General features: G+C 42.0%; 1 protein-coding gene across 5 annotated transcripts; it reads left to right on the top strand.

Annotated features, from left to right (window-relative positions):
• The first annotated feature begins 4,720 nt into the window (after positions 1-4,720).
• Positions 4,721-13,007, top strand: LOC120678382 (peroxisome biogenesis protein 5-like). 5 transcript variants are annotated; one of them, XM_039959544.1, is made up of 15 exons: positions 4,746-5,049; positions 5,926-6,051; positions 6,628-6,781; positions 7,333-7,526; positions 7,723-7,965; positions 8,264-8,371; positions 8,711-8,881; positions 9,277-9,449; positions 9,750-9,996; positions 10,398-10,482; positions 10,872-10,981; positions 11,180-11,404; positions 12,091-12,156; positions 12,416-12,510; positions 12,597-13,007. In XM_039959544.1, the coding sequence occupies exons 1-15, from the start codon at positions 4,933-4,935 to the stop codon at positions 12,673-12,675; spliced, it is 2,193 nt and encodes a 730-aa protein (XP_039815478.1). In that variant the 5' UTR covers positions 4,746-4,932; the 3' UTR covers positions 12,676-13,007. The 5 variants fall into 5 exon arrangements, with proteins under 5 accessions (XP_039815479.1, XP_039815478.1, XP_039815477.1 ...); XM_039959543.1 differs by lacking the exon at positions 6,628-6,781 and adding an exon at positions 6,106-6,256 and having other exon boundaries at positions 4,747-5,049; positions 8,252-8,371; XM_039959542.1 differs by having other exon boundaries at positions 4,747-5,049; positions 8,252-8,371.
• The last annotated feature ends 805 nt before the right edge of the window (positions 13,008-13,812 follow it).

Below are 13,812 nucleotides of genomic sequence, written 5' to 3' on the forward strand. Positions count from 1 at the left end.
GTGCTGGGGTGGGGCGCCGCGACCAAAACGCAGAGAGGAGCAGGCAACGACCAGCCAAGCCTCGATGCAGGTTCCGGGCGAAGCTCCGGCAGGGGCGACCGCGGCCCAGGGGCACGACTTGTTCCCGCACCCGAGGCAGAGTGTCCACCACTAGAGGGTCCCGCAACAGCGCTACTGGAGCTGGCCAGGCTGCGGAAAACCGTCCACCGAGGCCAAGGCCGGGAGCGCGAGCCTGAGGACCGCGTCGCGGCTAGCTCCGACGCGCCGCACCGGCCTCCCCTGGCCCCTAGGGAACAGCGCGGCCGGCCGTCGGCGCTTGCAGTTCTTCGACGAGTGGCCAACACCATCGCAGCGGAAGCAGCGCATGGGGAAGGTGCATCGGGCCGCCACATGGTTGAAAGACAGGCAGTTGAAGCATCTACTGACCAGATCTGCCGGGACAGGGCGGCGAGAGGGGGCAGGGCGACGTTGACGCTGCTCAGACATGAGGCGGCGCCTGCTCAGCACCAGTGTGAAGCCCTCAGCGTCGACGAGCGGGACGACCCCGGGTTGAGCGACCTGCGTTGACCGACGAGGAATAGCGACCGAGGGGGGAGGGGCGCGATTGCCCCCAGCACCCCCCTGTGGATGGGAGTGACGAGCGTCGGCCATGAATCCGCTGGCATCGCAGCCAGAGGGGCGTGGAGGTGGAGGGCGGCGAGCTTCAACGGCCACCTCCTTGCCCTTCACGGAGGGCGCGAGTGGACCAGAGCAACTGCTCTTCTTCTTCCTCGGAGACGGATGGGGCACTGAAACAAAGACCTTCGGGGGAGCTGCCAAGGGGGCGGGAGGGGCCAGATCCGGGCGATGGGGCGAACGGAGAGGCGTTGGGGTTCAGGGATCTAGAGCTAGAGGGCTGCGAGGGGGAGCGAGGGTGGCCGCCGGCGTCGGGGTGTCCGCCGTCGGGGTTGGGTGGCGGCGGAGGGGAGGAGGGTGGGTCGCTCATTTCTTTCTGTTGGCTGCAAATTCCGTATGTACTTCTTTGAGAAAATAAACTTCATCTGTACTTTATTGAAAACTAAAAGAATGCTATCAATCGCTCCCAGCCTCCAAGCAGATGGTGTTTCTTTTTTAAAGTTATCAGATGTTGTTTTTCATTGGAATCCTTTTTTTTCATCTTGTTTCAATGTGCACAAGAGGTAAGATCACCTCTGGTAGCAGCTTTCTTGACAAAAGAGCAAGTGAATCATTCAGACCCAAATATATTTTTTGGATAAAAAAGTCACATCATCATGTTAGAATCTATTTTCTAGATAAAAAGCAAAAAAAACAATTCAGGTCATAAGATATTTTCTTGAATTTAAAAGTGGATCGTTTATACAAATTTCAATCTACAGTGTTGTCTTTTGGATTGGTTTGAGTAGAAATGTCAAAATGGAAGACTTGGTGATGAGCTAGCACCTTTTAGCTTGTGGGACCTATGATCTCTCTTGCTAACGGAGCAAACGACGTTTGGGGTGGGCACCGGCCCCTGTGAGCAAAGGAGAATTTCCGTTGCCAGTAAGCTTATTACTTATTAGCATGTATTTGTGACAAACCCGATCTAATTATATTTCTCACCATATAACCATGACTTTCTTGGCAAAGGTAGACACCACAACCATTTGATAAGGGCAGTTTCCCCACATATTTGCAACTCGCAAGTGTTGTCAACAGGACCAGCACTGCGCTTCTTGCTCCTCTGGTCACCAGAACACTGAGTCACTGACATGCTCAGCATCCTTTTTTAAAAAATATTTGCAGGCACAAGGGAATTCAGATTGATATAGTTGATCTGTGGATTTTAGCACAGATATCAAATATCATTGCATTACACAATTGGTTAATAGACATCTCACGAACTACATTGACAAATCATGCTACAAATGTCTCGTAGATCTATGTAGTGGAAAGGCCTGCAACAGACACATCATGAAAACATGCGGAGACCTACACACGCAGGGGCACACGCCAAACACTACTTGATAGTTTGATACTATCTGAACCACAGCTGTGCTGAAGCATTATGGTGGTCAGTGGCGTTCAACTTGGATATTCCCTACCTATGCTATGTAATCAACCTAGATTAGTTTTCTTATTGTTTTTGCATTAAGCATTATGTCTTAGTGATCTGTTTTCAAACCATGATGGATATGGCTACTCTACAAGATCAAAATCCTAAAAATGATGGAATTACACTGGATGCTCCTATAAAAACATTGAATTAGCAAGAAATCAAAAGAAATATTTTATCACCCATTAAAAACACTCAAATACCAAAATGAATGAACTGATCCCATTAAATTTCACTAACGGTAAAAAAGAAACAGTCTCAATCACAATAGCAAAATTGTCACTTTTTAATTTCTATAGATAAGGAAATCTACTGTGAAAATACATGCAAGGGGGACAGCACTATCATTTGAGCTAAGTGTGGACAGAAATTATTCCTAATGTGGAGTGACAAGTGTTATCTGCATGCAGTGCTTTTATTATACTAGCTATACCAGGTATATTTTGAATATATTTACTTAAGCTGATGTTGTAGCAAAAGGAGCATTTCATTTCACAAAATATACCTTGAATGGATCGACCTGTCTGTTGTGCATTTTCTTTCACTCTCCCTGTTATGCCTTTGTTTTGTGCCTGGAAAGTTCCTACTTTGTGCATGTGGCCATATATGTCCTACAAATTTGAATCTAACTGTATTTCTTGCTTCATCAACTAAAGCACATATATGCCCACTAATGCAGCAGCCATGCTATTGCTGCCCCCCAGATTACCAACCTTATTAATATTATAGACTGGCATTTGTTTTGCTTTTCTTTATGATCTCGCATAATACATGCTTAAGTGCTGGGTACAAATAAGTCTATCAAACATTGAGGTATCTATGGACCTCTGTATGCATATGGAGCTACACGAGTGTAGTACCAATTACTTGAATTACACTATAACTATATTTATAATCTTCAGATTGATCTACATTTTTTCAGCAATACACATCAAACATAACTCATATACCATCATTTCAATTTGAATATTAGTACACAAACAGAAGCCATCCAACACATATATTATCTAAGATCAGAACAAAATAACAACAGTGATCACACGAGAAAAGCAACATGAGTTTTCTAGTAACATAAGAAACGATACCAGTCCTCCGAATCACGATAGCAGGATCACACGCAAGATATATACATGAACTTAGATGTCTCGCGCACACAGAGGTCACATGCATGTAGTAAAATATTTAGCCAGTCTTAATCCCTTACCAGCAAAGCAATCATCGATCTCTGGTGCTCACCCGGCGAACCCCTCGTCCTTCTCGTCATCGGTGAACTCGATTTCCACATAAGCGCACCCGTACTCAGCGTATTGCTTGAGGATGTTGTCGCATTCTTCAATATCAGCAGTTTGTTTAGCGGCATGGCTTTCTTGCAGCTCATTGAACCGCCGATCGAAACTAGGGAGGGGTTGGTAGGGCGGGGGAAGGGAGTTTTCCGTGAGGAAATCGATATATGCCTTTTCCAACCGTAGCACCTTCTTCTTCCTCCTCTTCCCGGCCCCCGCCTTGGACTCGCTGCCCTCCTGCGCGATCGATAACCGAAAGCCGAAGGGCACGGGGGTCGGCAGCACCTCCTCCTTCATCTTCTGCTTCATCCGGCGCCCACCTTCTTCTTCATCTTCTGCTTCGATAACCGAAAGCCGAAGGGCACAGGGGTCGGCAGCACCTTCTTCTTCATCTTCTGCTTCGATTCGGTGTGCGCCTTCTCCTCGTCGAGCTTGAGATCCTTCTCCGCCTCGCGCACTCCCTTGCCTGTCCTCGCGTTGGACGACTCCGTCGCCGTCACAGCAGCCCACGACGAGAGGGTGAGGAGGGTTCTTGTAATTCTTTGTGCTGGGCCACTTTCATTCGAACGATGGGCTGGGCCCAAATTTGATAAAGATGTGGGCCCAAAAAAGGGAACGGAATGCGTTCGATTCCTGGGGTCGGACCATGTGTTCACCGGAGTTTTCCCCTAGTGTATAGTCTTCGCTTGGATCCTTCCAAGTGTTGCCTCTCACGCGTGAAGCTACAATAGAATCGTGACGTGCCTGTTACCTACGGAAGATTTCGGTGATCTTGAGAAGGATACGGTCTAAGAATCTAAGTGTAGTTGTAGGTTTATTTGTACATGTATAGTGTGAGTGAGGTGTGCATGTGTAAAATGAGTGTGCATGTATGTATAAATATATACTACAGCTAGCTGTACCCAGACGAGAGGCTTAGGGGGTGTTTAGAAACAGAGACTCCAAAAAAGTCCCAGGGACTTTTTAGTATTTAGAAGTATTAAATAAATATTAATTATAAAACTAACTGCAGAACCCTGGGGCTAAACTGAGAGACGAATCTAATGATGTATCTTAATTTATGATTAGCGAATGATTACTGTAGCATCACTGTAGCAAATTATGAATTAATTAGGCTCATTAGATTCGTCTCGCGAAAAAGCACTCAGCTGTCAAAAAACATTTATAAACAGATTTTATTTAATAATATAAAATAGTAAGATTCCTTTTGATGTGATAGGGACTTTTGGAAAAAGTCCTGGAGCCAGACAGTCCCTTAAAAAAACTAACCCCGAAACTTAAAGACGGGAAAAAAATGTGTAACAACCACCCATACGTACGCAGGCCAATCTCTCACGTGTCCGGTGCGGCATCTGGCCTTATCGGGTCTCACAGCTTTCCGCCCTCCACACCCGCAAAGCCACCGCCGCACGGCGACTCCTCCCTCCTCACCTGCTCCTCCCCATCTCTCAGTTCGAGGCGGGCGCCCCTCGTCGCCGGCGACGACCGAAGCGGCGCCCGTAGCATCGCACCTCCGGCGCCGGCGAGCGCGCCCGCCCGGCGGAGGCGGCGGCCGAGATGGCGATGCGGCACCTCATCACGGGCCAGAACAGCTGCGCCCCGGACGGCGCCTCGTCGTCCAACCCCCTCAACGCCTTCGCCAACGCCGTCCTCGGCCAGTCCTCCAAGACGCAGGTGAGCCTCCGTAGCCTTAGCTCTGCCGGTGTAGTCTGGAACTCGGAGGCTTTAGTCGACGCCGCAGTGATGGATAGGCTTGGATCAACGATTCGTGCCGCTTCGGTTGCACAGTTCGTCAATTGCGCCGATTTTTCCGAAAGCGGAACTAATCCTGTTATTCTAGGTTGTTGGTAGTTTGATCGTCCCGTGATTGTTTAGGCTGGTGTCCTTTCACTTGTATTGTTTGTACCGTAACTAGGCGAGTTCCAATTGGCTAGTATATAACAACCCCACTCTACTAGATGTGCCCAATTCTGAGTAGAATTACTGATCTCTGTGTTCCACTGCTTCTTGGCTCTGATTTTTTTTCCCACTCCGGGCTATACCCATGATTTCATTACCACATAGTAACGAAATTACAAGAGTTCAAAAGGAATACTTGGTCTGATTGAGCGGTGAATTTTTCTTTTTAGCTGCAACTGAAATTGCCAGTACACCTCGGTGAGATCATGTATCAAGTATGATGTAGTTTTCTACTGTGATCCTTTTCTGTTGCCAATGGATGAAACAGCTCATTTTTGCTTCAGTTGAAAGGATGTTCAATTTCCCAATTTATAGACTAGCTATCAATGTGCCTGAACCTTGAACTTATTTCTTTCGGGTTTCATCTCTAGCCTACCCCAACTTGCCTTGGGAAAAAAGGCTATGTTGTTGTCGTTGTTGTCGTGACTTTGTGGGAATTTCTGATTGACCTACTAATGGCATCATGTTTCTTGATATACGAATAAAGAGTGGATCTATAATATTCTGCAGTGGTTAACATCCAAATGCATTAATAGGTTACATTTAACATCAACACAACTTTCTCCATAAAAACACCCTGTATTTTTGCAGTCCATTAAGGAACTTCCTGGCTCAGTCAGTGTTCCATCTACATCTGATTTTGGCACAGCTCCTCCCTTGTCAACAATCCCTGGTTCAGAGAATGAGTTCAAACAAGATCAGCGACCCCTTGCACGGGTAATAGTTATTCCGAATGCTGCCCTTTTTATTCCTGTAATTGAGAACCTGCAGGGTGCCGACTTCATTCGTGGGGGTCCTGCTAATGATTGGATTGAATCTTTTCGCCCTCCAGGGGTTCCTGAATTTGGAGGAGAATCACAATATGCTGAATTTGACCAAATCTATAACAATGCAGGGACAACCATCAGACCACCCTTGGATGGTAGATGTCTAGATTTTTCTTTCTTGTTTTTTTTTGACATGATGTTTGTCTGTGTGCTACATTGCACAAATACAAATCTGATAGTTTATATAATACACCCAGCTTGTTGAATAAATGATGCAATCATGTACAGCTTAATAATTATTATTTTGTCTGTGAGATATTACTGCTTATATATATTACAATCCTTTTTTTGCTTTGTGTGGCTCTTACTGTTTCACATCTGGCATACTTCCTACCCAATTTGCTTGAGACAAAAGGTTTGGTTGTATCAAAGCACTAGATCCTGCTTAATATATAGTGCTTGCATACTGCAGAATAGTTAAATCTTCAGGCAATCCTAAGTTCTAACTGTAATTGAGAACCTGCAGGGTGCCGACTTCATTCGTGGGGGTCCTGCTAATGATTGGATTGAATCTTTTCGCCCTCCAGGGGTTCCTGAATTTGGAGGAGCAGAATCACAATATGCTGAATTTGACCAAATCTATAACAATGCAGGGACAACCATCAGACCACCCTTGGATGGTAGATGTCTAGATTTTTCTTTCTTGTTTTTTTTTTGACATGATGTTTGTCTGTGTGCTACATTGCACAAATACAAATCTGATAGTTTATATAATACACCCAGCTTGTTGAATAAATGATGCAATCATGTACAGCTTAATAATTATTATTTTGTCTGTGAGATATTACTGCTTATATATATTACAATCCTTTTTTGCTTTGTGTGGCTCTTACTGTTTCACATCTGGCATACTTCCTACCCAATTTGCTTGAGACAAAAGGTTTGGTTGTATCAAAGCACTAGATCCTGCTTTAATATATAGTGCTTGCATACTGCAGAATAGTTAAATCTTAAATGTTTGGTTCTTGACTCTTTGTTATTCGAATTGTGTTTGACTGCGAGGATTGAAGTTTAATATATTGAGAGCCTTTGATAAATAGATGCATTGTTCTTCCAACATACTATATGAAAATGGAGTATACCTTAGACTCAACAGTATTTTCCAGTTTAGAGTTGACAAAGATGCCAAAATACAACACACTATAGTGACTCTCAACATAATTCATTTCAGGTCCACCACAAAGGGTGTTGTCTGGTGTCTTGCATTCTTTTCTTGCAAGTGGCAGAGCAGGCGTGCCGTTTCAACCTGTTCCAGTACCAGCTCTTGGTTTATCTGAAAGCGACAAACAATGCATACGTGATCGTAGCTGCATAATGGCACGGCATATTCTGGCTGACCAACCAGAGGAATATATACAGGATCAGGTTAACTTGTTATTTGTGAATTCTCTGGATCTGAAAATTACCTAGGAAACTAGGATCATATGTGGTTTGCTCAAAATATTTCTGTTTTCTGTTCGCTTATATAGCTATAATTGTACGGTACCTTCAGTTTTGCATGCACTTTCCAAATTCAGTATTTATGTTATCATTGGTGATCTTACAAATTTATGTTTGTCAGGTCAATACTTTGTTGCATTCTCTTGATATTGACAACCGAATGAGAGGCCCTATGCATGGACAGTACCCAGAGCTGGAGCAGTACTGGAATCAGTCCCAAAGTTCTATGGGACCTGCCTCGATGCATAATGCTGCAGATAAATGGATTACCGAGTTTGGCAATCAAAATAATAACCCAGAAAGCTGGGCAAATTCTTTTGAGCAGCAATATGGCCCAAATGGTTGGGCCTCTGAGTTTGAACAGGTCAGAGTCTTTAGCATGCTTGTTTAGGATTTCTTGCATTGCTTGTTTAGGATTTCTGCAAGTATCAATTCTGAAAGATGTTTTTTTTGCTGGAGAAGGCTTCTTAGAAATAGACAGGATGTGGAGTTGATATGAATTTTTATCTGCTCAGTTTTTTTTTACCCTCAATCCAATTGTATGCCCAATTTGGATTCTTAAAATTACTTTGCCTTCTTGCAATATCATTGTGCCTGACATGCTCTTTTTATTACCTTTGGTTTAAATCACATTTATAATACTGTTGCAGCATCAATCTCAGATGGCCATGGGTCAGATGGGAGGAGCGAACATGGCTAACCTGGCTGCTATGGAGCAATCTCGTATGCTTGCACAAACATTAGCAAGTAATAACGACCCCAAGTTTCAGGTACTTGATGACCTGATTACTTTGCTTTCTGGAGTGACTGAGAAGGGGGGGGGGACTCATTGGATATGCTGAGAAAGTATAGTGTGTATTACATTTTTATAACTTTTCACATTGTACTGCACTATTACTTGTCATGAGGGGGGGACCTCATTGGATATGCTGAGAAAGCATAGTGTGCATTACATTTTTATGAATGTTCACATTGTACTGCACTATTACTTGTCATATCTGAACCATTGTTGACTTGTTGTTCATTACTGACTTCAGTTTTTCCTAGACCGTGTATCAAACAACAGTCTTAGAGCTGACAGTATCCTTTTTTTTTCTCATTTTCGGAAGAATTCTAAGTTCTTCCAGTTTGTTTCAAAGATGAGCCGTGGTGAACTTATTATAGAAGATAATCAAGTAAAACAAGGTTCAGCATCCCAATCCAATGGCTGGGCTGATGAATTTCAAACACAGTACAATGCTAATGCAAACTCATGGGCGGATCAGTTTGCACATGAAAAGGTAATAACAGGGAGATGGGTGTATGGCATGCTTAATGAGGATTCAATTTTCCCTTGTCAGAGTTTTTTTTACAAATCACTGGTGCATCATGGCACTTTATAGCCTGCGACTTTTGAGCTTTTGTGCCTAGAAGCATGTGCGAGACTAGAACTCGTTTGGATGCATTCGTTCAGTACAGACTTGCACAACTGCTGAAGCTTCTGATTAGATATCCCCAAACCATGGTGGCTGGATTTTCTCTCTAGGACCTGGATATAAAAAAATAATGATCCTTCAGTTCAAAGTACAAACCACGTTGTATTCTGGCACATTTGGTGTTGGCAGCCTTTTGTTTTGTTCACACTTGTATCAGCTGTGCTCTGATTATTTTCTTCCCACTATTCTTTATCCTGCAGCTTTCACAAGGGGCGGATAAATGGGCTAGCGAGTTCGCTAGTGAACATAATCAGGGTGCGTTAAATGATAACTGGGTTGACGAGTTTTCAAAATTAAATGTTACTGATGAATGGGCAGAAGAATTCAGTGGTGGTGGTTTTGGCGAAAGCTCGGCAGATCCATGGGCAGATGAGTAAGTATAAGTCTCTTGTGCCTCTGTACATTTGCTTTGTCATAGGAATAGCATTCAATTTGAGTCAACATCTATTGCTTCTTTCTTGGTGTGTTGTCAGACCTATCTTTATATCAAGATATTGAAATAACTTTGGGTTTTTTATTCCAACATCCCATCTAGTTTAAAAACTTATTAATAAAATTGTCTAATTAGTTTATAGTGCCATGTAAATTATGTTGTTTTTTTATAGGAAACCCTTTCATATAGCTGATACATTGTGGTATCATACCACTAATTGTTATCATGCTTGGTTTGTAGGTTCCAAGAACAGTTGTCATCCTTCAAACAAAGCTCGAGTACTTCTCGAGGGGTTTATGTCTTTTCTGAGATGAACCCGTATGTTGGTCACCCTAATCCAATGCAAGAAGGACAAGAGCTCTTCCGCAAGGGCCTCTTAAGTGAAGCTGTTCTTGCTTTAGAGGCTGAAGTTTTGAAGAATCCTGATAATGCTGAAGGTTGGAGGTTGCTAGGAGTAACACATGCAGAAAATGATGATGACCAACAGGTGATGTATCTCCCTTTAATGTTTATATTTTTTCTATATGTGAATTATGATATTATCAATTATGTGGATGCAGTCCAACATGTATCCACTGGAGTATGAGTCCTGTTTGTTATGAGTTTGAATAGATTAATTTCAAAGAACTGCTTAACAAAATCTGAGAGATAAAATTATTAAGTTTGGTACAGGGTGGCTGAGCTTGATTGTTTGGTCCTGCATGCAGTATACAAATTGTCATGAGGAATAATTTCAACAATGTTCCATTGCAGTTTTGTATACCTATCAGGAAAAATGTACTTCTGTTAGTCTTGGCATGATAAACTATGATGTTATGACCTAGGGGTTCCATGGTTCTCCTTTTCATTAAGGTGAACTTTGTTTCTAATTTTTTGCTTTGAATTCAGGCCATCGCAGCAATGATGCGTGCGCACGAAGCTAATCCTACAAACCTTGAGGTTCTTCTCGCTTTAGGTGTCAGTCACACAAACGGTTAGTGCCTGGAATTGTGAGAGTAATTTAATATCCTGCTCAATCTGCTCTGAAGCTCATTGAGATAATTTTCTGACAGAAGTTGTGATTGGAAGTAATCTTATTTCCACAATGATGCAAAGCTAAATCACCAGGAACAGTGAACAATGAAACACAACTTATTGAACTAATTCATGTTTGAGGGAAAACACATCTTTTTGCCATTATAGTTTCAAAGAAGGAAAAACTTTTCCATCCTTCTCCAAGCTTTATCTCCAATAATGAAATGCTTTGCTAATATCATTTTTGTAATTCAAAATTCTTTAATTTACTTCAAGTAGGAAATTAATCAAAATAACAAATTGTAAGCTATCTTGAAAGGTTTTAATTCTTCTACACAATTGCTGCAGAATTGGAGCAGGGAGAAGCATTAAGATATCTTTATAGGTGGCTTCAGAATCATCCAAAATATGGGGGCCTTGCCCCTCCACAGGCGACTGATTCACCTTATGGTCCAGATGTAAGTGCATGCTATATGCTTTTACTCTTTTATTGTGGATGTTTCAGTTTAGTCACTCATTCATTGAACTCTGTCAGCTTCAGATTTCAGATGGGTATCCTGTATACATTGTTAGATATTTAAAGCTACAGTCATATGCATATATTTATTTCTCAAAATATTTTCATTCTGACATGCTAAATGCTTACATTTCATCAGGTTGTTAGATTGTTTAATGAAGCTGCTCAGATGTCACCTGAAGATGCAGACGTTCATATAGTTCTGGGAGTCTTATACAACCTCTCAAGAGAGTATGATAAAGCTATAGCTTCATTTAAGACAGCACTGCAGCTCAAACCTCAGGACTATTCACTCTGGAATAAGCTTGGTGCAACCCAAGCAAACAGCATCCAGAGTGCTGATGCAATATTGGCGTATCAGAAGGTAATTAGTTCCGATACGTATTTTAATTTTCAACTTTGGCCGTTTTTTCCCAGTTGACAACCCAGATTTATATATATGCTTGTTTAAAGAACTATGACACTTTGTTTCTATCATCTTTGATGCTTAAATGGCCGATTATCCTGTCTTTTGTTGGTCTTTTGTTATTCCTTTTGGTGGAATATTTGTGGCTATTATATCCTGTGTAAGCTACAGAACCAACAGGAAAAAAACTATATGATTGTTGTCATAAATTCCTAAATAATGCATCACTGGTCCTGTAGGACTTGTTATTGAAACTTGGAAATGACTATTCTATAGACTGACACAGACATGGCAGAAGTGTTGTCTTGTTGCAACTTCAGTGGGCTCATGCCCTCTATGGGTAAAGTTTTTGTTTAATAAAGTTATTGCTACATTGCTGTGCTTCTAGCACTATTAACGCCCAAAATACTTATCAAATTATTTGAAATACAATGTAATTTGTTTGACCAAATTCTTTAAAGATATTTCAGGTAAAAATTTGCACCTTCACTTATTTGGTTGGTATAATATTTTTTTGTATCATCTCCTCTATTTGTGGCTGATATAATATCATACAATGGATAATATTGCAGCTCCTGGTATGACAACCCTTGTTTATGGATTTGAAACACAACTAATCACAATATGTTGCTTGTTGGTTTCAGGCTCTAGACTTGAAACCGAACTATGTCCGTGCATGGGCTAATATGGGAATCAGCTATGCCAACCAGGTAATTCTTCTCTTGTAGAATGCTATCATTTGATTATGTTATCGGCTGTGTCATCACATTCTTTAATAACACCTTGTGATGCAAAATAAGAGGCCATATTTTGACTTTGCTTACCTTGGTTTCTCAATACTACTACACTAACATGCAACCATGGTGGAACTTCTATTTTTGTTATTTATGTGAACGGTTGTAACCTTTGTATTGCAACGGTTATCTAGACAACCTAGTAAGCAAAGTTTCTTCTATGTTGCTGATGCAGGGTTTGTACGAAGATTCTATTCGATACTATGTAAGAGCAGTTGCGATGAATCCGAAAGCTGACAATGCCTGGCAGTACTTGAGGATTTCTCTCAGGTATGTCCTGTATGCTCGCTGTTCGTACATGTGAACCTCGATGCTGGTTTTACCAACTAATCACATGTTGTTCCATTTTAAACCAGCAATGCGTCACGAGCTGACATGATTGCTGCATGTGATGCCCGCAACCTCGATGCTCTTCAGAAAGAGTTTCCTCTCTGAGTCCCGGTCCTGAACATCAGCTGTTGAGCAGATCCTCATCCAGCAAGGAAGCCGCAAATTAGCAAGGCGCATGCTATCATTGGCTGCACTCATGGAAATGGAATTCGGAATCCAGGAGCCTTTTGTTCTTCTGATTCTTGTTTGATGTATGCTGATTCTTCTATTTAACAAGCTTGGAGTGTACAGTGGGGAACAGCACCCGATTGTAGATGTGAAATACCATGGCAAAAGGCAATGGTGGCAACGGGGAGAACATTTGTAGTTACACACGGGTGGCACAGCAGGAATAAAAGAATGATTTGAATAAAAAAATATTTATTTCGAGGATGATACCCTCTGCTTGTTCAATGGAAATGCCGCGTGGAGCCTCTAGTGATTCTGATGTATGTGGTCAACTGCACGGAAAGCGTAAGAGAGGCCCAGATTTAGACCCACCTCGTACATCTTACCATTCGGATCATTAACACAGTACAGGACAGTAGCAGCGGTCTGACCATTCTGACCCAAGCTAACGTCCGTATAATCTTACCAAAATGGTAATTTTCCCGGCCGTTTTGCAAAAAAGTCCTCGGACTTTGTAGAAATCAATCTGCAGTCCAACCTCCTCTCTCAAAATTTTTTGCAAAAAAACTCTCAACTTTTTCTGAAATCAACCCGCAGTCCAACGTCCTCTCTCAGTTCTTTTTGCAAAAAAAAACATCGAAATTTTCAGAAATACAACCCGCCATCTAAGCCTTCTTGGGCTGGCTTGCCACTCACTCCGTGGGCCTCAGTGGGCCGAATTCGGCCCAAAGCTGGTTTGCCTTATCTATTATTCTTTTTCAATTACGAATAAATTTACTCAAACTTTGAAATTGCGCAGCAAATCACAGAAAATCATAAAAATAGAAAATGAAATTGTTTCGGAATGCTCATGAATATATCTATGCGTTGGATTCATATAGAGTATGTTTTACTATAATTTTTTTTAACTGTACACTTTTGCCTATATTTCTAATGGGCAAATATGAAAGCTTAATACTAACTCCGCTTTCCCACCTTAACACATATTTACCACCATTCTTCAACCACAACAAACATAGCCATTAAACATAATACATATATCTCAAAGCGAAAAAAATAGTACTTATATAATAA

The sequence above is a fragment of the Panicum virgatum genome, chromosome 6N (genome assembly GCF_016808335.1).
Source record: "Panicum virgatum strain AP13 chromosome 6N, P.virgatum_v5, whole genome shotgun sequence".
Lineage (NCBI taxonomy): Eukaryota > Viridiplantae > Streptophyta > Magnoliopsida > Poales > Poaceae > Panicum > Panicum virgatum.

Coding starts and splice junctions, on each gene's coding strand:
- LOC120678382 (XM_039959542.1), top strand. CDS start 4,933: ATGGCGATGCGGCACCTCATCACGGGCCAGAACAGCTGCGCCCCGGAC. Junction 8,372..8,710: donor ATAACGACCCCAAGTTTCAG/GTACTTGATGAC, acceptor CATTTTCGGAAG/AATTCTAAGTTCTTCCAGTT. Junction 12,511..12,596: donor TACTTGAGGATTTCTCTCAG/GTATGTCCTGTA, acceptor ATTTTAAACCAG/CAATGCGTCACGAGCTGACA.